A 23,205-nucleotide genomic window follows, 5' to 3' on the forward strand; every position below is an offset into this window, starting at 1 on the left:
GAGCTGGAAGGGACCACTAGGGTCATCCAGTCCAGCTCCTGCAGTGCAGGCATCTTTTCCCCCAATGTGGGGCTTGAACCAACAACCCTGAGATTAAGAGTCTCATGCTCTACCAAGTGAACTACATCAGAACACAAGCAAGCACTAACATCAGGCTTACACCAAGAAGTGATGGCATGCATTGGCCCCATTCAGGAGAGCCTTTGTAGGATTCACACGTAGTAGGCATGCGGGATTCAGCTGCTCTCTGGGCCTGCACATTAAAAAAGCAAGCCACAATCTGCACCACGTAGCACAACCCAAGGAATTCCATAGGGCACACAACTGCCCCACACAGGCACAAACAAATTCTGTGTCAGTAACTATGGTGGGCCCAGCTGTGCTTATCTGCTTATCTTTGTAGCTGACTGGTAGTACACCCGCTCTGCAGGCAGAAGGCCCCATGTTCAATCTCCGACAGCTCCAGATACGGCTGGGAGAGACTTGTTTAATTTACTGGAGGGCCACAATAGACAACGCTAAGCTAGGAAAGACCAACGGTCTGACTCAGTATAAGGCAGCTTCCTACGTTGTGCTAATGCAGCAGCAGCACTCCCTCACCAGCAAGACGATTTCCCAGTTGAAGCAGGCACTCTGCATTTCCACCCCACAGTGCAGATGCTCATTCTTCCTTTTCAAAGAACAGAAGGGAAGACCATACCAACCAGACACCTACATGAGCAGCTGCAACATGGAGCACAGTGGTAAGGGTGCAGTTCCAGCAGCTGGCACTATAGGGCGATGAATGAACATTGCATCAAGTGGTACTGGGCTTTTGTCAGAGACTGGGTTTTGGCCACTGGGAAGCAAGATCCAGGAACCAGTAATAGGTGGTCACAAATCAAGCATCAGCCTCGGCTGTTAGCTGGGGAAAGCAGTGGCTGAATGGGCAGGATAGTTCGGGAGTCTAGGAATGCTCCAAACGCTGTAGCCCTGGTGATTCGCCACACAGGGCAGCGGGTCCTGGCTCTTGCTAACAGGCCCACGGATCTTAAGACAAGCTAATCAAATGACAGGTCAAACTTTCCTCCATTAACATATTTATCAAGAAAAAAATGTATTCATGACAAATAATTTTTGAAGGTTCTAGAGGGCCATCAGAGTCTCTCTGTTCTACAGCAGTAAATTCCATAGGCACATTAGACGTTGTATAAAGCACTGCTTTTGGTCTGTCCCAAACCAGTGTCATGTGACTACACTGATTGTGTTGACAGGGAGGCAAGTAATTATTATACTCTTCCTAAACTTTCATAAACTCTCCATCATGTCCCTCACACACTTACATCTTTTTATAAGCTAAAAGCCCTTCCCCTAACTGATGGAAGTATTTTTACTTAACTAAGGTGCTCTTCCCTCTTGCGTTTGTGGCCTTCTTTCTGCATTTTCTCCAGATTTTACTCTTATCCTGTTTAACATGGGGATTACTGCAACTGTAATTACTATAATATGTATGGATACACCTTAAGTGTATCCGAGAGATCAATGTCTGCATGAAAACAACTGAGCACCAGATATATTGACTTTTTGGTGGACAGGCATGAGTATCTAAAATTAAATAAAGTAACTATCTACTCACCCAATATATCTCTGTGTGTATAATACCGAGTTTTGTAAGGCTTGTATTCTCTAATCCGCTCAAAAGTCTCTGGTCTAGGAGGTGGTGGAATCAGTTTTGAACAAACAGCACAACAAACAAATGTGTCAAAATCTGGATTCCTAATCATGATTGCAGTCAAGATTTTTCCTCCTCCAATGACAAGTGAGGACTAGATGAGGAAGCGAAATCTTAGTTCTCATAGCCTAAACTGAATTGTCTTCTTAGAATCTGTGCATGCTAGTGGGAGAGAGAGAAAGGTTTCACCATTGTTTGATGAGATTATTTGATGGCAAGATGATACCTGCTTCAGCTGCAGCCCTGGTGTTAAGGAGCTCTGCCTATCATGTGGCTGTGAGAGGTCTCATAATATAGGCTAACTTCTCACCCAGTAACTGTTGCTAGGCTGGGTAAGCTTTGCTCACAAAAGCATTTTAGATCCTTTAAACAAATAACTTTAAAAAGTTTTGTGTGCTCTCCCAAGTAGTTTACACAGGATAGTCAAGCATTTAATAAAAGCTTAGGTCATCTTCCAGATAATAAGGTCATCTTCCAGATAATAAGACAGCAGCTTTTGCTGCTGTTTAATTGGCTCTATTCTATAGGTTATTTATTGTATGGCTTTTATTACCATGTATTGTTCTTTTTCTGATTTTCTGTTATCCTTTCTGCTCTTAAAATTTTGTAAGTCGGTGTAGCATTCTATACACACACACAGAACAGGCGTGAGCATGTGTGTGTGTGTGAGAGAGAGAGAGAGAAAGAAAGAAAGAGAGAGAGAGAGAGAAAGAAAGAAAGAAAGAAAGAAAGAAAGAAAGGTGATTATTCTTAGAATATCTGCAACAGTTGTTACAAATATTACATTTCTTAATAATGCTGGCTTTTTATTCAGTACAGGCAATATCATTTTCCCTAGTTATTAAAGGGCATTATATTTCAAAAGAAACATCCATTATTGCCAAGAAAAATGCTGGCTTTCCACACAAAATCCTGAAAAGTCACAAATCCGAAAACTAAATATACCACTTTTTTGTGTCGCCTTACATGCAGATCATGTGCAAGTCATGCGTTTCTTTAGTCCCATTTAGAAGTCTTCCGCTTCATATGTCGCTTTCCCTCACTGTCAATAGCTTCATAAAGATCTTTTTTATTCTCTTGTTGTGCATGCAAGTATCCAATGTAGGCTACACAAAGAGTAATCGTTACAAGCCCAAAAGCCATAACTGGTTTGTTCTGTGAAGATAAGAAAAAATACATACTAGTATTTAAATCCAAAATATTGTACTTAATCCAATTCATATACAAACATCTGTGTGTGCACAGGTGGGTGGGGCTATCAACTTTTCAGTTACTTCCTTCATTTTTGTTCAGCTTTTAGTATGGGGAATGGAAACGTACAGAATCAAACTGTAACCACTGTTACAATTCAACATATATAAAAAGTAAAAATATTGACTGATTTGACTTCTTTTATCCCTCAAACATTTTAATTACAGTGGTACCTCTGGTTACGTACTTAATTCGTTCTGGAGGTCTGTTCTTAACCTGAAACTGTTCTTAACCTGAAGCACCACTTTAGCTAATGGGGCCTCCTGCTGCTGCCGCGCCGCTGGAGCACAATTTCTGTTCTCATCCTGAAGCAAAGTTCTTAACCCGAGGTACTATTTCTGGGTTAGCGGAAGCATATGTAAGCTGAAGCGTATGTAACCTGAATCGTCTGTAACCCGAGGTACCACTGTACTTTGATTGCATGACACTTGGGGATGAAGTTTTTGTATTTGGAAAAACTGTTATAGTCAACTCTGAACCCATGAAATAGTGGGATATAAATCTAATAAATAAACTGTCACAGGAGACCATTTGCCTGATAGTCATTGCTCTTTTAAAGTATATCAACATAACTATTGCAACCAAAATCTTGGTGCACTTAACTCCACTTTACTTCATAGATTTAATGACATTTACCCAACTCCATAGTCAAAACATGTATTGGTATTTATAAAATGCTTAAATGTAGACAGTAGCTAGTTATTAGATCACGAACGTACATACACTATAACAATTTCCCCATTCTGTGAACATTAAAAAACACACTGGAGATAGTTTGGCTTCCCCCCACCTCCAAATATGCCACACACTTCTGATTAGCTAGTTACCAACTTCATTTCTTTCCATCAAAGCAAGTGCTGCTTGTGAATAATAGAAAAAGACCAAACTATAATTAAATGTAATATGTAATACAGTGGTACCTCGGGTTAAGTACTTAATTCATTCTGGAGGTCTGTTCTTAACCTGAAACTGTTCTTAACCTGAAGCAGCACTTTAGCTAATGGGGCCTCCCGCTGCTGCTGTGCTGCCGCCACACAATTTCTGTTCTCATCCTGAAGCAAAGTTCTTAACCCAAGGTATTATTTCTGGGTTAGCGGAGTCTGTAACCTGAAGCGTCTGTAACCTGAAGCGTATGTAACTCGAGGTACCACTGTATAATGAATGCACACACACATATCATGGCTATTTCTTAACAAGCTTCTTACAGGTTTAATAAAAAGTTCTGGGTTCACAGCACGGAACAAGGTAGTAGTTCGGACACTTCGGAATCCGGGAGTTCGATAGTCTTTCTCTTTGGGTGCTTCATGTTGTAAATCTGGAGGCTGAGGTGCTGAAGACATCTTACTGCTGCATAAAACAGTTTGGTTTAGGTAAGTGCTCGTTTAGGGGTTCTGTTCTAAAAACATGTATAAAGGTAACATGTACAAAACACAGCTCTGTGCTTGATTCGTGCTGGAATCCAAGGCTGTGACTGAGGGAGAAGCAAGATCTGTTAGGGTGTTATGCTGTGAACTCTTTCCTCTTAGGCCCAGGTAGTATATGTGTAAATAAACCATAGCAGTAGCACATGCATTTCAACTCCTACAAACCCTGCCCCAACTACAACCAGAGTGTTTAGCCCAGGCATCCCCAAACTCTGCCCTCCAGGTGTTTTCGGACTACAACTCCCATCATCCCTAGCTAACAGGACCAGTGGGCAGGGATGATGGGAATTGTAGTCCCAAAACATCTGGAGGGCAAAGTTTGGGGATGCCTGGTTTAGCCAGTTAATGAGTTTCCCCCACCAATTTGAAAGCATATTATTTATGTGTATTTCAAGCCCATCTGGGTCCCAGCTTCAGCTCCAGCCTGCAGGAAGGAACATGTCGCATAGTCTGTTCATATCCATACTTTACCTGGCAGTAAATCTGTCCGAGCCCAGAGCAGTTTATTTCCAGGTAAATGTGAGCAGCAGCAGGCCTTACATCTTCCACCAAATATAATCTCACCCCTCACGCTGTGGGCGTTTCACTACCAGAAGTTTCAAAACTTATATATAACTCACCTCAAGTTTTCTAGGCAGTGAAAACATGTGGCTCGCTACACACTTTGCAGAACGGGCATAACAAAAGAGGGGAAAACTAGCTGTAGGTCGTCCAGTTGCACCAATATTTATTCAACCGATCTCACCCTTCTCCCCCACCCCAACTGCGCCTCCTTGGGACCAGGAGTGCCGCGACCCCCAGACCCACAAGTTCAAAGCCAGCTAAGCAGTGTTTCCCAACCTTGGGCCTCCAGCTGTTTTTGCACTACAATTCCCATCATCCCTTGCCACTGGTCTTGCTAGTCAGGGATGATGGGAGTTGTAGTTCAAAAACAGCTGGAGGCCCAAGGTTGGGAAACACTGAACTAGAGCACAAGCCCCACACCTCCCTCAACCTGGCACCGCATTCAATACTGCAGCGGCGACCTGAAAGAAAGAAGGGAGCGCGGGGGGGGGCACCTTCGGGATCTGCTCCTCGCACGGGGCGGCCTAGGAGAAAGTCGTCTCCCGCTCGCTCGCTCTCGCGCCTCCGAAGCCTAAGCCGGCACTCTGCTCTTGTCTAAGCAACGTCCTCCCAACGTCTTTGACTACAACTCCCATCAGGCCCCGGTAAGGCCGGCCATTTTGGACCGCGACTTAGGCTGATGGGAGTTGAAGTCTAAACGTCTGGAAGGCACCAGGCCGCTTCAGAGGAAGGGTTAAGCCCCCCCCCCATTACCGCCCCGCTTTGTTTCCTCATTAGGGGAATGGAGGAGGGTGGAAATAAATGCAGGAGTTGTGAAAGCTTCGGTTTTCACCACAGTGGGTGGGACCCTTGACAATAATCTAGCTTATCATGCGGCCAACCATGCAAAAGGCGGGAGGAAATTAAGGAGGCGATCCGTTGAAAGCAGCAGGACTTACTTCTGAGTAAACGTGCTGGAGATTGCTCTGGAAAGCGGACTCCAAAAATGTCTTCGGCTTCAGACGCCAGAGCGGGCCTCCTGCGCCTTTAACAGGTGTAAGAAGAAGCGACACCTGCTGGGGTGTTTTTTTTTTCTTCCCCTTTTTCTTCCTCTTTTACACAACTGCTGGATTAAAAGAAAGATAACTTTAAAGGAAGAGAATTCGCCAGCCACTATGAATGCAATTCACGTGCATCACTAGTTTGCAAATATTAGAAAGTAGGAAATGCGGAGAATCTACTTTGGTACTAGAGAACTGAATGGGCCATCTGTGTTTTCTGTCAATATTTAACTTGCACTTCAACTGCTGTACTGGTAGCTATTGTGGCAACAGCTTTTATGATGAATCTGCAGAGAAGTAAACAAAGAAATAATATTAGCTGGATTCCATTATTTTCCATATAACTAGGAAAGCTCCTGTTAAAAATGTTGCCTACTAATGCAGCAGGGGGACTATATCCCCGTAGAGATGAAACTGGGAAGAGAAGTTTTTAATGTGGGGCCCAGTGTGCATATGCAGAGATGCTGAAGACCTCCTATAGCAGCCATAGAGAACTTGTGTGTCCCTCCAGATATTGTTGGACTACAACCGTGGCCAGTGGTCAGGTATTAGGAAATTTGTACTCCAGCAATATCAGGAGGAGCATACAAGTTGTCCCTCTCATATTCACAATGATGATCACAGATATTGAGCTAATGAAAAGTCAACAGACAAGATTGTGTACTGCTGTGTTGCATCATATAATGTGCAATTGAGATTAGAAGCTTGCTTTCACAAGACCCTTGTGTGTGTTGCCGTTGTGATTATCTGGAGTAAAATCAAAACACGGTTCAAAACTTTCCTCACTCCAATTACAGCCAATAAAAATTAAGGACAATTGCGGCTGACGGATTTAAATGAAAGAGCTAGGCATTTGGTTTTCTCTTTTATGTTGAAATCAGTGGGGCTTAGAAATGCTCAGTTTTAAACTGGGTCACACCCAATTTTATTTAAAAAATCACTTTGTATTATAATTTGAGGTTTATATTCATATTTACAGTGTTATAAAACAGACATATTTAACATCTGCTTCCCCTCCCACTCTTTCTGTTATTGTAGATACTTTTTATTTAAAACAAAGGAATGTAGGAAGCTGCCTTATTTCAGGGCAGACCAGTGATCTATCTAGCTCAGTATTGTCTACCTCTGGTGTGGCTGGATCCATCCCCGATTTTGTTTATTATGGTATTAGAGGTGATTGCGAATAAAATAAGAACAGTACCAGAGATTCAAGGGATTAAAGTAGGAATAAAAGAATATAAACTAAAAGCCTATGCAGATGATCTGATGCTATCCTTGGAAGAGCCGCAAAAAAGTATTAGCAAAGCGCTGGAAGTATTGGAAGAATATGGCAAACTATCCGGCTTTAAATTGAATAAATCAAAGACAAAAATGATGATTAAGAATCTGGGAAAAGACGAAAGAGAAAAATTAGAGACAAAACATGGAATTAAGGTGACCAAAAAAATAAAATATCTAGGAATATGGCTTACACCAAAAAACATAAATCTAATTCAAGACAATTATTTAACAACGTGGAAAGAAATAAAAAAAGATCTAGACGTCTGGAACAGAGTTAAACTTTCGTGGATAGGTAGGATGGAGGCAATAAAAATGAATGTACTCCCAAGAATGTTGTTCCTGTTTCAAAACATACCAGTTATTAGAGGTTCCAAAATATTTAAGGATTGGCAGAAAACTCTTTCGAAATTTATATGGCAAGGGAAAAGGCCAAGAATTAGATTCAAATTACAGATCGAAAAGAAAGAGGGGGTTTCTCGGTCCCGAACTTAAAATTATATTTTGAGGCCGCCTGCCTTTGTTGGGTTAAAGATTGGATAACCTTGGAAAACACCGACCTATTAGATTTGGAAGGATTCAACAATAGGTTCGGCTGGCACGCCTACTTATGGTCAAACAAAGAAAAGGTACACAAAGGGTTTTCAAGCCATATTATTAGAGGACCATTATATGAAGTTTGGGAGAAAAACAAAAAAATTCTAGAATGGAAAACACCGTGGTGGTTGTCACCAACAGATATCCTAATAATTAAAAAAACAAATATGGAAGGGCAAAGACTGACTTACGAGGACCTACTGATAAGATCTGAAGGCGGCTGGATATTAAGACCATATGAAGATCTGAAAGGAAAACTAACAGGCTGGCTACAATATCAAATAAATGCAAGCTGGACGGAAGATAAAAAAGTAGGAATAAATGAAAAGAAATCCAAATTTCAAATAGAAATAATTGAAAGCAAAATTAAGTTACTATCTAAAATGTATGACATATTATTGGAATGGGACACTAAAGATGAGGAAGTTAAGGATGTTATGATAAAATGGGCGATGGACCTGGGATATAATATAGAATATGAAAAATGGTCAAAATTATGGAATAATGGGATAAAATTTACGGCAAGTGTGGCAATTAGAGAAAATTTAGAAAAGATGATATATAGGTGGTATATAACGCCAGTAAAACCAGGAAAGATGTACAAAACAGGAAACAAGGCCTGCTGGAAATGTAGAATAAAAGAGGGTAACTTCCTTCATATGTGGTGGACATGTGAGGAAGTGAAGAAATTTTGGGACTTAATTTATAATGAGTTAAAAAAAATATTTAAATACACCTTTCCTAAAAGACCAGAAGCCTTTCTATTAGGAATTATTGGGGATGAAATCAGAAAAGAAGACAAAACCTTGTTTCAATATTCGACAGCAGCGGCCAGAATACTAATTGCACAAAATTGGAAAAGTACAAATATTCCAACGGTGAGGGAGTGGCAATCTAAATTATTTGAATTTGTTGAATTAGCAAAAATGACACAAAAAATTAGAAACCAAAAAAATACAAAGTTTATTGGCGACTGGAATAAATTTATGGCATATATAGAAGGAAATCATAGAAACTTAACAACTATAGCAGGTCTGTTATAAAACTTACGATGTACAATCCAGTAATCAATACCAGCTGCAGAAAACGGAGTTTTTTTAATTAAGAAAACCGAATCCAGCAGGGAAGGAAGTCAGCTTGTATGTTTGAAATGGTTTTTGTCATGCATATCTGTTTTTCTGTCTTTTTTGTTTTGTCTTTTTTTATTTTTGGTGCCTTTTTAATTTTTCCGTTCTCTATGTATCTTTGTTGGTTGTAAAGGAAACTCAATAAAAAAGAACTTTAAAAAAAACAACGAAAGACATGATCCCTTTCCCTTCCCATAGGTGAACTTTTAAAGGTGGGCAGCTGATTGGTAGACCCCTTTGAAGTTCATTTGCAGATGTGGCTTGGATTCAAACCACACCAGCAAATGACCATTTTTCCTCTTAACTTAAAAATAAGTATAAATGTAAAAAAAAGTCTTTAAAATAAACTATAAATGTAAAAAACAATCAAGAGCCTTTTGCTAGATGCAACTATGCCTTCACTCATTCATAGCACATTGCTTACCCCAAAGAATCCTGAGAACTGTAGTTTATTCCTCACAGAGCTACAGTTCCCAGCACCATTAAAAAACCATTGTATCTAGTCTTTATCAAAAGACTGGCTACTATCCTATTGTATCTTTCCATTAAAAAGAATTCTGATATATAAAAGAACTAAGCTTTGCATATGTGTGAGAGTTCAAAAAGGTAATGTTAAAAAGCAATTGTAGTGAATACTTACATTTTTAAAATGAAAGATTGTATCAGAAGTAAAGCCCTGCTGTTTCCATCTTATCATCTGTTGTAAGAAGCAGGTGGATTAGATTGCTTGACCTTGCCCTTTGTCAGCAAAGATTAAAGCAATTGTTCACCTTAAAATACAGAATGAATCATCTCAGAGGAAGAGAACACGGTAGGCAAATAGTGTTTTGTTCCCTTCATTGTAATATGGTCTAGTCATACTCAACAATGCTGTAAAGTAATGGCTGCATCCCACAGCCAAAAACCTTTCCTAGAGCAGAGTCTGATTTCTACCAAACATAGGAAATTAAATTAGAGAGGTTTTAAAAATTGAAGCAAGAATCCAGGCAGCCATTCCTACATAACAGAATTTGTCCCTTGGTAGATGATGCGCTTGTGATGCTTTGAGACATCAGAAACTCCATTGGGTTGTATACACATTCTTGTTTATTCTGCACCCAGCGCACTTCCACTGCTGGTTTGGAATGACATTAGCCACAATCAGCATCCTGTATCTATCTGGCCGTTTCTGATGAAATACTGCTTTTTGGTGCAATTTCCCCAAAACCAGTTTTGATCTGATTTGTGAAAATAAACCTCCTAACTGTGCTGTAAGTAGTAATGTGTAGACAGAGTCAGATCTCGCTGAGTGCAGAGAAACTGGATAGAGCTCATTATATTAGAACTTGGGAACATCCAGTTAAACCAGATATTGGAAGATTCAGGACTGACAGATAAAACACTTCTTCATACAGCCAGAGCCGTAGCTAGGTGATCTTGCGCCCTTGTCTGAACCGTCCAGATTATGCCCCCTAGCCACGGACGAATCAACTCTTCTTTCCAACTCTCCTCCAGCACCCCCCTCTACCCATTCACTTCACCCTCTATTTAAAACCTTTTCTTATGATGCAATATTTTTATTTATAGATGTATTTTGGACATATTTTTAGCCAATTTTGCGCGTCCCCTTGCCTGCGCCCCTGGCGGGGGCCCACCTCACCACCCCCTAGCTATGGTCCTGCATACAGTACATAATCTATGGGTTTCCCTCCCACAAGCAAGGTCCACCAATTTTGAAAGGTATTGTATTAGAACTAGAGGGTGTCTGCGTTGGAATCGTTGGAATCACATGTCAACTTCAGAAGAAAATAAGTTCCCATTAAAAGAAAGCTTCAGTTGAAGCCAGCTGCGTTGCTGCCATTTATAAATCACTTTCCATAGATGCAAATTTCAAGAAACAAAATTGAAGCAAGGTGATTGTTGTAATTTTAGGGTAAAGGTAAAGGTACCCCTGCCCATACAGGCCAGTCGTGTCCGACTCTAGGGTTGTGCGCCCATCTCACTTAAGAGGCCGGGGGTCAGCGCTGTCCGGAGACACTTCCGGGTCACGTGGCCAGCGTGACATCGCTGCTCTGGCGAGCCAGCACCAGTGCAGCACACGGAAACGCCGTTTACCTTCCCGCTAGAAAGCAGTACCTATTTATCTACTTGCACTTTGACGTGCTTTCGAACTGCTAGGTTGGCATGAGCAGGGACCGAGCAATGGGAGTTCACCCTGTCACAGGGATTCGAACCGCCGACCATACGATCGGCAAGCCCTAGGTTCTGTGGTTTTACCCACAGCGCCACCCGCGTCCCCTAATTTTAGGGTAGTGAATCACAATCACTAGACAGCTTTGGGTTTAGAAAGATTAAGCAGACTTTCCAAACATTTTTTGGGTGGGTGGGTGGTGTGGAAAGCCCACAGTGATCGGCATGACAATAACTTAAGCACAGAAAAGAAAAATTCAGATCCTAAACCTCTGCTGCCTTGTGGGGAATCTTCAGGAGAAGATAAAGCTAAGGAGTAAAACCTACACAGAACCAGAGTGCAGTCCCTAAGACAATTGGATGGCGCCCTGTGTGCCTCCTTCTGGCAACTCCTGCAGCCAAGCTGCTGCCAAACATTTGCTCTGCTTCCCTTTGGACCGCATTGTTATCTGGCATCCCAGGACCTCCACACACACTGCCCAGGCTTGCGCCCCAGACAGGTCACTTTGGTGTTGACTTCGGACAGGTCACTTTGGTGTTGACTTCGGAGGCACACTCCATTCTATCTCTCAAGACACATGCATGGCAGCAACAACAGAGGTTGGGGTATATCTTAGTAGTTTTGGGATCCCACCATTCCTCCGATGGACTCAGAGCAGTTTTCTCCTGTGTCACAGTGTCTTAATGGCTAGGAATGTCTGCCTAGCCTAAAGTCACCAAGTGAGCTTCATTGCTGACACAGGGACATTGGAGACTGCCTTTCTACCAAGTCATGCCACTAGCTCAGCACCGGCCATGCTGACTCGCCATGGTTCTCCAGGATTTCAGGCAGCATACACTCCAAGCCCTACCAGGGTTGAACCTTGTACCTTGTGCATGCAAAGAGATGCTCTACCCCTGAGCTATTGCCCTGCCCCAGGCCTAATACACAATCCACTATACCATGCTGTCTGATGAGAATTTCCAAATTATACATCAGTCTTGGGAATCTGAATGTACTGTGTATATATGTGTGTGTGTACATACAGCACAGCAGCAATATATGGCTTAAAGCATTTGTTCTTAGTTTCTATTTACCCTGATACTCCTCTAGACACCCTCATTTGAATAGTATGCCTGAACAAATGATCAGGTTACACCTGTTTAGGTTACACTGCCTAGGAAACCATCATACTCCATTTTCAACGCTTGACGCTGTAAAACTCCGTTTCTGGGAAAGCAAATGATTAATTTTTAATGGTACCAGAAACCTGCTGCGTGCTTTTTTTTGACAGCCATCTGCTGCTCTACAAGGTAAGTCTGTTTTCCACTTATGATAAAGTGTGCGTATATGTGTGTTCTTTTTAAACAGGATGGAAGTATAACAGCTTTTTAAAATCTTAAGTGCAGCATCAGCAGCAACAGAATATGGCCAAGCAAAAGTGTTTTGCTCAGAAATGTACAAATGCTCATGGAATAGGAGTGGGGGGGGCTGGCTGTGGAAGTGGGTGGATGTTTTGCCATCATAAGTAGCAAGAAGAACTGTCGCTCTGTAATGGTCAGTTGCGAGGGACTTAAAGCTTGGATCCCGAAACCTTCTCCATTTTTTACTGTGCTGGTTGCTTAAAAAGTGTTAGCGTTTGTAAAGATGACCACTTGATTATCAATTACTCTGGGGACTCTCTTTACACTCTATTAACTCTCACCAAAAGAAAAAAAATATTTCCAATATAACTAACCAGAAAATATGATGAGAAATAGGATTAAATTAGTAGTTGTAGCCAAGAATGTGAAGGAAATCTACTTTGTCATCCATGAAAATCTTTCAATAAAAACATTTTTTTAAGCATAAAGAGACAAAGTGAGAATTAAAAAGGCTAATCCTGTATTGCAGGAGCAAATTTAATAGGGGCCATGTCACTTAGAATTACAAGTGCATCACCACCAACCTTACCTAGGGTGGGTCACACCCTGCCTTAGGTCACCATGTCAGCTTTTTTTAACAAGGAGAATGAGAAGGAAGCGAAAGAGAAATGATGCAAACGTAAAACTAAGGCAATAGGAGGGCAGATCCAAGAAGGAACAGGTAAGAATTAGCCTTCACCAACCTGGTGTCTGACCATCACTGGAAGTTGTGGCACCAAATCCGCTGGAGGGCAGCAGGTTGGCAAAGGATGTCTAAGATGAAGAGTCGGATGTGAGTCCCCTGTTGAAGGCTGGTGTGAAATGCCACCCCCCCCCCCCAGATACGGGAAGGATGGAGGCCATTGGAATGTGGGGTAGAGCTTTTGTGCCTTTGGTAATGATTTAGGAGGGAACATGGTAGAAAGATAAGCTGTTCCTGCATTGTGGTAGGAGAACCTGCATCTGCTGGAGTTCTCTTAATGATGAACCTACTGAACTACCCAAGGGGATAGTTTCCTTAAGTAGGGGTGCCCAAACTTTTTTCAAAGAGGGCCAGATTTGATGAAGTAAACATGCGTGAGGGCCGATTTTGTAGTTGGAAAATTTAGGATTTTACCCCAGGAGATAAACTGCCACAGGGGCCAGATTAAACCAACTGGTGGGCCAGATTAGACCCCCGAAATGGACTTTGGACATGCCTGCCTTAAAGCATACGGGACTTCACAATGTACATGATCATTAAAGGCCATTATAAAATATAAAGACAATTAGTTCCTGACAAGACATTGCGCTGAACAGCTTATTAAGTGGAAATAAAAATAAAATAAAATAAATTTTCCAGTAGCACCTAATAGACCAACTAAGTTTGTTCTGGTATAAGCTTCTTTCAGATGCACACAAAAGCTTATACCAGAACAAACTCAGTTGGTCTATAAGGTGCTCCTGGACAATTTTTTATTTTTTAAAAATTTAATTTTTTGACTATGTCAGACCAACATGGCTACCTAACTGAATCTACCTTATTAAGTGGTTCTTGTGGCTTCTCCTAAGTATTAGCATTAAGTACTAGCAGGATGGAATTTCACAATTGATAATTATGAAAAGATTGATGTTAAGATAATAACATATATGAAAGCGTTCAATGTTTCAGTTCTCTCTCGTGTATACATTTAAAGCGCATCACTTCCCCCCAAGGAATCCTGAGAACTGTAGTTCACCCCTCAAATAACTACAATTCCAAGCACCCTTAAACTACATTTCCCAGGATTCTTTGGGGAAAGCTATGCCCTTTCAGTGTGCTTTAGGTGTGTGGGGTGTATATAGGCATCACATACAGAGGGGACATGGGGGGGGGGGGAGAGGGCAAAGAGCCGGAGGCAGAAAAGGGTTGATTTTTCCTGGATCTCTCTCAATGTTACATGGCAGTGGTTTTAAAATTTTTAGGAGGAAGGGAAGGCTAATCTGCAGAATTCTGTCATAACACCTGATCTTACAAGCTGCTTTGCTCATACAACAACTCACAGGATTGGTCTGTTATGTCCTTAACCCTAATGAGGGTATTGTATATCCCTGTGGCACACATGCTTCACCTTTTCACCGCCAGGCTAGACAAGCACAGATGCAGCAGCCACTCCCTTGCTTGCAATGTTGCTGTGCTGAGAAAGGAAAAGACCCACTGGGTGCCCCAGTCTGATACATGCCCCTGGAATGTGACCAGTGTTCTCTGCGTTGTGTGTTGCAACAGTACCTGTGGCAAACATGATCACCTGTAAAGAGTAAAGCAGTCTCCAGAGCCTCCATCAAATGACATGTCTACTTACATTTCTTCATATGATGGGAGCGGCAGCTGCTGTGGAATATTTAATGTTTAACTCCATGTTACCTGTCAGTGTTTTCCCATTTTGGTGGACAGTGCTGTTTTTGATTCACAGTTCCATAGATCTAAGGAGTCAATGGCTACTAGCCAAGATGGCAATGTTCTCATGCCACTGTATGCTTCCGAAGGGGGTATGGGGTGTTAGGGGAGGGGTAGTACCTCTGATGGGGGACATGTCATGCTCCTCTTGGGGTCATTTGTCCACCTTTGACCCCCACTTTGCACTCGGCTCTCACCTGTGGCTCCTAGAAGCTGTCAGCATGCGACAGCGGTCACACCCTGGGAATGGCTTTGACTGGCTGGCCAAACCAGGTGAGGGTAGCCAATGTGTTCTGGAGGAAGGTCATGATAATAAAAATGTAATAAATAAACCAATGATAAAGAAATGATCTTCTACAGAAATGTATGCATGGAAGTGATGCAGTCTACAGCTGTGCACACACTAACCTGTTTGTAGCGTTGCATTTTAAAAATGTTTTTTTCTCAATCTGCAATTGTTCACGCTCCTCCTCAACAGGCTACTAGATCCTGCTACTAGAACCACACATTTAAAAACCCTCCCCTTGATTAGGTTATCCATGCCTTTCCCACTCTGCACATGCCCCAGATGCATAAAGAAGGCACATGATGACTGTAATCTCAGCATACCCACCACGACATTGGACAGGTGTGGATATATACACACACCAATTGCAGGGACTGCCTGCATCCATTTTCAAATGGGCGCACTATGGGGTAATGCAGAATCAATCTGCAATGAACTTTTGGGAAAGGATAGCGCAGTTGGTAGAGCATGTAACTCTTAATCGTAGGCTTGTGGGTTCCAGCCCCACATTGGGCACAAAAGATTCCTGCATTGCAGGGGGTTGGAAATGATGACCCTCATGGTCTCTTCCAGTTCTACGATTCTGTGAACCCACTTTTCAGGAGCAAAAAAATATGCAATATATCTAGATTGTGTGTGGACTGTGTAGAATAAACAACTACTCAATCGCTATTGAATCTAGAATCAAATGTCACGTGTACACAGCCTATATTGCCTTCCATGAACAGGCTACTTTGGATGCAAGCTGGTAGTTTTTAAAAAAGTGCAAACCTTGCAGCTGATTGAAATAAGTCCTGCATTGACCTGCTCCTCTTCTTCATTGAATTCCCGCCCCCATCATGTGATTTCTTTCAAAAATGGGGGGCGGGGACTTGTATTCATGGATGTATTCCATAGGGGAGGCTAATCTTTGGCCCTCCAGATGTTGCTGAACATCCTGCATCCATGACCTTTGCCCATGCTGACTGGGTCTGATGGGACTTGCAGGTCAACAACACCTGCAGGACCACAGGTTGGCCACTCCTACCCTATTGCCTTCCACCAGCAGCCTGCTCATTTCTCTTAGTAGAAGGCCCACCTAGCAATTTCACTGTGCATGTGCATTGGGATTAGTATCTCCTCCAGTATCCTTATCTAAAGGTTCTTCCTCAGTCCTTATGAGTAGCTTTCACAACCCTGGGGAGCTAAAGTTGGCAGAAGTCAGGAGGCAGGGTTAAAACAATGGAGTGCATGTGATGTTCTGTGAATCGTTGTCAGAATCTTGGCCAATTGCTTTCATAGAATCCTCCTTTTCTTTTTTAAGTATCCACAGCCTAGAGAGTGTGTAAAATCATAGAATTGTAGAGTTTGAAGGGACCCAGAGAGTCATCCAGTCCAAGCCCCTGCAATGCCGGAATAGGCAGCTGTCCCACACAGGGATCAAACCTGTAACTTTGGCGTTATCAGCACCACTGAGCTATCCAGGCAGGCATGACAACAGATAATTAAAGGTCAACTTAAGGAGTAATTAGAAGAGAAATGGTTCCTTGACTTAATTAAATTCTTTGGATCTGCCTGGCTGGCTATATATCCAGGTTCCATCTGTGCTTTACGTTTAATTGATTATAAATAAGATTTAGAAAGTTTCCACTCCGCTGATGCAAAGGGCCTCCGCGTGTGATGGGCTTTATGCATCCTGCCATGATGCGCTCTCTCCTTGTATCTGTTTTCCCCTTGATTATTTGCAGCAATCTGTTCTGAATCAAGGCCTCGACTCCACAGTACATGACTTGACAGGTGTTACAGTAGAATAGATGCTGCTCTGGGGCCTTTTATTGTGATACAGCAAGAGAAAGTAACACAGACTAGTGACAAATTGAGAGAACAGTGCCACCTCTCAGCAAAAGTGTGGAACTGAAAGTTGGTCTACTCTGCAGACTATACAGCAAGGATGGGAGAATCATAGAGTTGTAGAGTCGGAAGGGACCCAGAGGATCATTTGTTCCCTCATGCTAATGCTAGGAGCTGTAGGCTAGAACCTGTGAGCACTTGCTCATATTTTGGGAAGTCTGATAATGGAAAGGAGTTCTTGCTATGAGAAAACATGGAAAATGATATGAAAGCAGATAGCAGTAGAGGATTAATGAATAGTAAATAATAGGTCATCATCAAGCAATTCTGTAGACACTTAATGATGCTATCAAATTCCTATTTCATTTACTTAGTCAGATTTATATACCGTTTCATCAAAAATATCTCCAAGCGTGAACACAATAGTATAAAATATTATGTAAACTGAAGTACAAGGAGGCTTACAAGTACTATATGTTATTACCTTAACCATCCCTATCAGTCTTTTCATAATTATAATAATTATCCCCGCAAGTACTTGTAGGGCCCCTCAGACCTGGAGCTGCCCTCTACACCACTGAAGCCTTTGACAAGTCCAACTGTTACACTGTGTGTTTGGCCTAAGCAAATACTGGGAATGGGGAGTTTAGTAAGACTACTGGTTTGGAAACTCGGTAACCATACTAGTCAAATCTAGAATGACCAAAGAAATCATGGACATGAGAAAATAATAAGAGGGCTTTATCCAGTGCTACAGCTCTGATGGCGCCATGCACTTTCATGCATGCCACAGTTTCCGATTCCTCTTCTGTCTCCTCCAGCACCCCATGCACCCTCCAAAGCCAGCTCTTGATGGTTGGGGTACCATATGGAGCAGTTTTGGGGGTGGCACTGGGGAGGAGTGGATACAGAAGTCATTGGAACTACTAGCATTGGCTACAACCCCCAAATCTGAACTTGGTTTTATTCATTAAAATCATGCATGACAAAAAGAACTCAGACGTTACCCGAGTGTTGGTGCTGTTGCTTCCGTGTGGCTCCATCCCACCTCACCCAAGCCATGTTTAAGGCAGATCACATGGGAGGCCCTTGGGAAATGGTTACCGGTACTTCCCATCTTCAGTTGTAGCTTCAGGCATTCCAAGGCTGGCAAGAGGCAGAGCAGGGATTGGGGAACCTGTGCCCCTCCAAATCCCTTCAGGCCCATCCTACATGACCATTGGTTAGGGATGAGATAATGGAGTCTGACCATGGCTGAAGGGCCACAGGTTCCACACACCTGGGACAGAGCAATGGTGGAAAAGCTCCCCACACTGTTTCTGCATTGTGATAACTGGTAGGATTACATTATATATATGTTATATATATTAGTAAAGGTAAAGGAACCCCTGACCATTAGGTCCATTCGTGACCAACTCTGGGGTTGCGGCACTCATCTCGCTTTATTGGCTGAGAGAGCTGAGGTACAGCTTCCAGGTCATGTGGCCAGCATGACTAAGCCGCTTCTGGTGAACCAGAGCAGTGCACGGAAATGCCGTTTACCTTCCTGCCAGAGTGGTACCTATTTATCTACTTGCACTTTGATGTGCTTTCAAACTGCTAGGTTGGCAGGAGGAGGGACCGAGCAATGGGAGCTCACCCCATTGCTGGGATTCGAACCGCCAACCTTCTGATCAGCAAGTCCTAGGCTCTGTGGTTTAACCCACAGTGCCACCTGCATCCCTGTTATATATATTACATGTATGTTATATATATATTCATGTATGGGGTGATAATGAACTGTTCCCAGCACCTAAGAATACCCTTGGCATCTACATTCCAATGGGAGGAGCTAATGAGAGGAGTTAAGGAAAGTTTTGTTATTTCCAGTTTACAGATGGAATTTAAACTCAAATCCAGCACTTGGTCCCCCTGAACAACCAATTATAATCGTGAGTTACTGTATAATTGGATTGATCATCACTTTTACAATCTAATGAGTAATGTAATTCAGTTTGGATGTCCTGTGTGTTGTGTAAATAAAAATAAAGTGAGGGCATTCTCATTTTGTGTATTTGTTTTGTTACAGTTCCTTGCCCCTTTCTGAAGTGGAAGCAATGAGCTGGTCATTCCTCCGTGATGTCCTAAGCGGGGTGAACAAATACTCAACTGGAATCGGCAGAATCTGGTTGGCTATTGTGTTTATCTTCCGCCTCCTTGTCTACGTTGTGGCTGCAGAACAAGTCTGGAAGGATGAACAGAAGGAGTTTGAGTGTAACATTAGGCAGCCTGGCTGTGAAAATGTCTGCTTTGACTACTTTTTCCCAGTTTCCCAGGTGAGGCTTTGGGCCTTACAATTGATCATGGTCTCCACCCCATCCCTTCTTGTCGTTCTCCATGTTGCCTATCGAGAAAGCAGGGAAAAGAGACACAGAAAGAAGTTGTATAAGGACCCAGGAAGCATGGATGGAGGGTTGCTATGCACCTATCTCATTAGTCTCCTTTCCAAAACAGGATTTGAACTCGGCTTCCTCTTTTTGTTTTACAAGCTGTACGGTGGATTCAACGTGCCCCGCCTTGTGAAATGTGACATGAGTCCATGTCCCAACACCGTCGATTGTTACATCTCCAAGCCCACAGAGAAAAAAGTCTTCTTGTACATTGTGGTGGTGACGTCCTCCTTGTGCATCATTTTAAATGTAATCGAACTCACCTATTTGGTTTTCAAGTACTCCATCAAATGTTGTTTCAGAGGCTACATCGAGAGAGTTCAAGAATCCAAACGTGAAGACAAAAAGTCGAGTTCTGTGAATCACAATGGAACCACCTTATTTCAGGGCAATGATGAAGTCACTATCTTCGGTATCCAAGGAGATGGAAGAATCTTGCCCACCAGCCAACAGCAAGAATAACAGGCACACAATGTTAATTAAAATGCATTTTAATGAATTTAGGACAGCTTGGGATTTTAATCAGCAGGCTGTGTTTTCCAGACTTGGGAGTTATTTAGGTTCACCAAGTTTAAGATGCAAAACCTGACATTTCCTCAAGATGTATAAATATTGATATTTATGATATAGAATGCTGAAAAGAACAGTAAATTCAATAGTCACTTTGAATGTTTTCGCACGACAATTCAGTTTAAAAAGATAATTTAATTGGGTGAAATCCAAGATTGTGTAAGTAGAGTAACCGGCTTTCCCCTTCTCTCCCAGGTGTTCTCTAGATCTGCTCTGGTCTCCCATCTATCTGAAACAGATTTTGGAGGGGTCATGAGCTAATAACTGTTCCACATATACATGGACATCATAAGATTCAAGCCCACTCTCTTATTTCAAGCCCCAAAGACCTGACCTTACCTATTAAGGCAACCCTGCCATTGGCTGGTTATAGTAACTTACTAGCCTTAACTGTGTAAGTGAGACTCCGGTTACCATTCTCAGATCCATCCCTGTACTGACACATTGCATTTGCAACTGAAGCTTCTGGCATGTCCTTGCCTCATGTACTGCCCCGTTTTACTTGAGATAAGAGTTTAATTCTGTTTCTACTTAATTGCTCATATGAACGTTCTTGTATTTTTTTTTTTACGCCATTGTTATTTCTAATTATATCTCGTGTTAACCACTTCATTTTTGTAAAAATATTATTAAGCAGTACGTAATAAATACTACATTAAATACCTGTCTGGAAGCACCCTAAAACTAGGTTTCTATTTTCCTACAAAAATAAATGCAAATAAATAAGATTGTCATCACGCAGCCCCCATTGGAGGATTGGTTGTGTTTCATCACAGTCTTGGATTTGCATGAAGTTGGAGTAGTGAAAGGGAGCAAAAAGGAACTGTTGCACCACAGCAGGAGCTATGGGAGGAACACAAAGAGGGGGGAAATGGTGGTTTTAAACACTAGAGGACACAGAGTAAAATAACCATTTTAAAGAACAGCAGAGGTTTGAATAAAGCAGGGAAACTTAGTGGCAATTTTAAAAATGGCAAAGGTTTGAGTAGAGCAGGCAGGGTTAAGGGGCAGTTTGAAACAATATTAGAGTACAGCAAGAAGGAAGTTGGGAAACGCTGATTTGTGTCAGCTTTTTTGCATTAACTTTTGTGTTGTACCCATCCCTGCTCATTTCTCCATGTTAAAACTGGTTTGCTTTTTTTTTAAAAAAGAACACCCCTCAGTGTAACTCCACCCCTACTTTACTCAAACTTCTGCCACTGAGTACAGCAAGAAGGGAGCAACACTGTAAGGGGTGGGTTTTTGTTTTTGCTGTTTTAAACTTCTCCCTCTTCTATTCCTCATCTGCCTCATGCGACAGAGGTAACTGAAGCAGAGCTCTCAAATATCCCATAGTACTTTCACACAATGTATTTCACTTCTGGTATCCGTTGTCTTCAGTATGAAGTTCCAGATTCCACGTAGTAATTTAGAAAATTGGTGCTATTAAGGAGCAAAAACCCATACATGTACAACATGCACCAGCTGAACTTTACCTTCTCTAACTGAACATGCTGACAGGTTTGCTCTTAAGATTTGCTCTTACAGTAACCTATATCAGCACATGCACAGGTACATGCAGGAGGCTGCAGAAGAGGAGAGTACAGTGGTACCTTGGATTACAGATGCTTCAGGTTACAGACTCCGCTAACCCAGAAATATTACCTCGGGTTAAGAACTTTGCTTCAGGATGAGAACAGAAATCGTGCTCTGGTGGCACGGTGGCAGCAGGAGGCCCCATTAGCTAAAGAGGTGCTTCAGGATGAGAACGGACCTGCAGAACGAATTAAGTTCTTAACCCGAGGTACCACTGTAAAGGAGACAGGGAAATAGCAGTGATCTGTGTAGGAGAGTTGAAAAAAGGAGGGTGGAAAAGGGGGAATGTAACGGGGGTACAAAAGGGGTTGCCAAAAAAAACAAAAACAAAAAAGAGGACGAGGCATGGGAATAGGGTTGCAGATGAAAGCAGGGGCATGAAAAGGTCTGAAGAATAGGAAGAGATGGTGGCTTCATAGCTGGGTGGAAAGGGAAAAGGATGCTTAGTACAGTGGTACCTCGGGTTAAGTACTTAATTCATTCCGGAGGTCCGTACTTAACCTGAAACTGTTCTTAACCTGAAGCACCACTTTAGCTAATGGGGCCTCCTGCTGCTACCGCGCCACCGGAGCACGATTTCTGTTCTCATCCTGAAGCAAAGTTCTTAACCTGAAGCATTATTTCTGGTTTAGCAGAGTCTGTAACCTGAAGAGTATATAACCTGAAGCATAAGTAACCTGAGGTACCACTGTAGTTGCAATGTTTGGGAGTAAGAAGATGCAGGAGTTAACCATGGGGGTGGTTAGTGTGCAAGGAAAGGTTGCACAAAATGTGGGGGGACATGGAGGTGAAGGTGAAAACAGAAGAGCAAAGTGGCTTCAGAAATAGGATTGGGTATGTGAAAAAGCAAGCTTAGTAGTTGCATGGGATGGGAAGGGGGAGCTCTGCTGTGTTAATGTGGGAGGAATGGCAGCGGGTTGGTTAGTGGAGTGAGCAGGAGCATAGCCCTTAACATGCAGGATATAATTCCAATTTTGGCTGACCTGCACTGGTTTTGTTAGTTTCTGAGCTCACTTCTAAGTGCTGCTTATTATCATTGAACACCTAAAATGATTGGCGTCAAAAGCATTTAAAGTTTCCCTTTTTTAAAGGGCAATTCCCTTATTCCAAATAGGATTCCTTGCAAGAAAAGGGAAAAGTTGACAGCTATGATGCTGACTCCCACAATATTAATCTTGACTGTTAAAATATCTTTCTTTGATGGGCTCTTTGTGATCAATTCCCACTTCACCCGTTAGAATGTGAAAACTTGTTCTCGTTAATTTTGTAAGTTAATTTTGCTGCCGTTTGTTTTTGTTTTCTTGGATTTTAATTGCCTGTGTTTGGATTTCATTTTTGTAAGCCACTCTGGGCAGAAAAGCAGCATAAACACACTGAGGAGAATCAAATGCTAAAGTTTCCCAGTATGTTTGGCTTTGAAATCCAAAATGATGTGTCTGGAATAAAATAAGGCAGCTAAGTCTAACGTCTACCAAGATTTAGAACACAATAAGCTATTGGTGATTTGTGGTGTTACAAGTAGTTTATCCAAGGGCACAAGAACACAGAACGCTGC

At 42.2% G+C, this 23,205-nt stretch overlaps 2 protein-coding genes across 6 annotated transcripts in view; one reads left to right on the forward strand and one right to left on the reverse strand.

Moving 5' to 3' along the window:
• Window positions 1-9,647, reverse strand: part of LOC307212906 (small integral membrane protein 8-like) — a 15,812-nt gene extending 6,165 nt beyond the window's left edge. Inside the window, exons 1-4 of one of the 5 annotated variants that reach the window (XM_079970559.1) lie at window positions 9,633-9,647; window positions 5,889-6,052; window positions 4,168-4,309; window positions 2,678-2,866 (exon numbers count right to left, since the gene is read on the reverse strand). In XM_079970559.1, the coding sequence (XP_079826685.1) occupies window positions 2,708-2,866; window positions 4,168-4,302 (294 nt within the window). In that variant the 5' untranslated portion in view covers window positions 4,303-4,309; window positions 5,889-6,052; window positions 9,633-9,647 and the 3' untranslated portion in view covers window positions 2,678-2,707. The other 4 variants (XM_079970558.1, XM_079970557.1, XM_079970560.1 and 1 more) reach the window with 4 other exon arrangements.
• A 2,662-nt stretch (window positions 9,648-12,309) lies between these two features.
• Window positions 12,310-20,739, forward strand: GJB7 (gap junction protein beta 7). Its single transcript, XM_079970578.1, has 2 exons — window positions 12,310-12,454; window positions 19,145-20,739. Exon 2 carries the CDS (start codon window positions 19,173-19,175, stop codon window positions 19,965-19,967), a length of 795 nt encoding a protein of 264 aa, XP_079826704.1. The 5' UTR covers window positions 12,310-12,454; window positions 19,145-19,172; the 3' UTR covers window positions 19,968-20,739.
• The last annotated feature ends 2,466 nt before the right edge of the window (window positions 20,740-23,205 follow it).

The sequence above is a fragment of the Podarcis cretensis genome (assembly GCF_951804945.1).
Source record: "Podarcis cretensis genome assembly, chromosome: 3".
NCBI classification, from domain to species: Eukaryota; Metazoa; Chordata; class Lepidosauria; order Squamata; family Lacertidae; genus Podarcis; species Podarcis cretensis.

Excerpts from the sequence above, each read along its gene's own strand:
- GJB7 (XM_079970578.1), top strand. The coding sequence starts at position 19,173 with ATGAGCTGGTCATTCCTCCGTGATGTCCTAAGCGGGGTGAACAAATAC.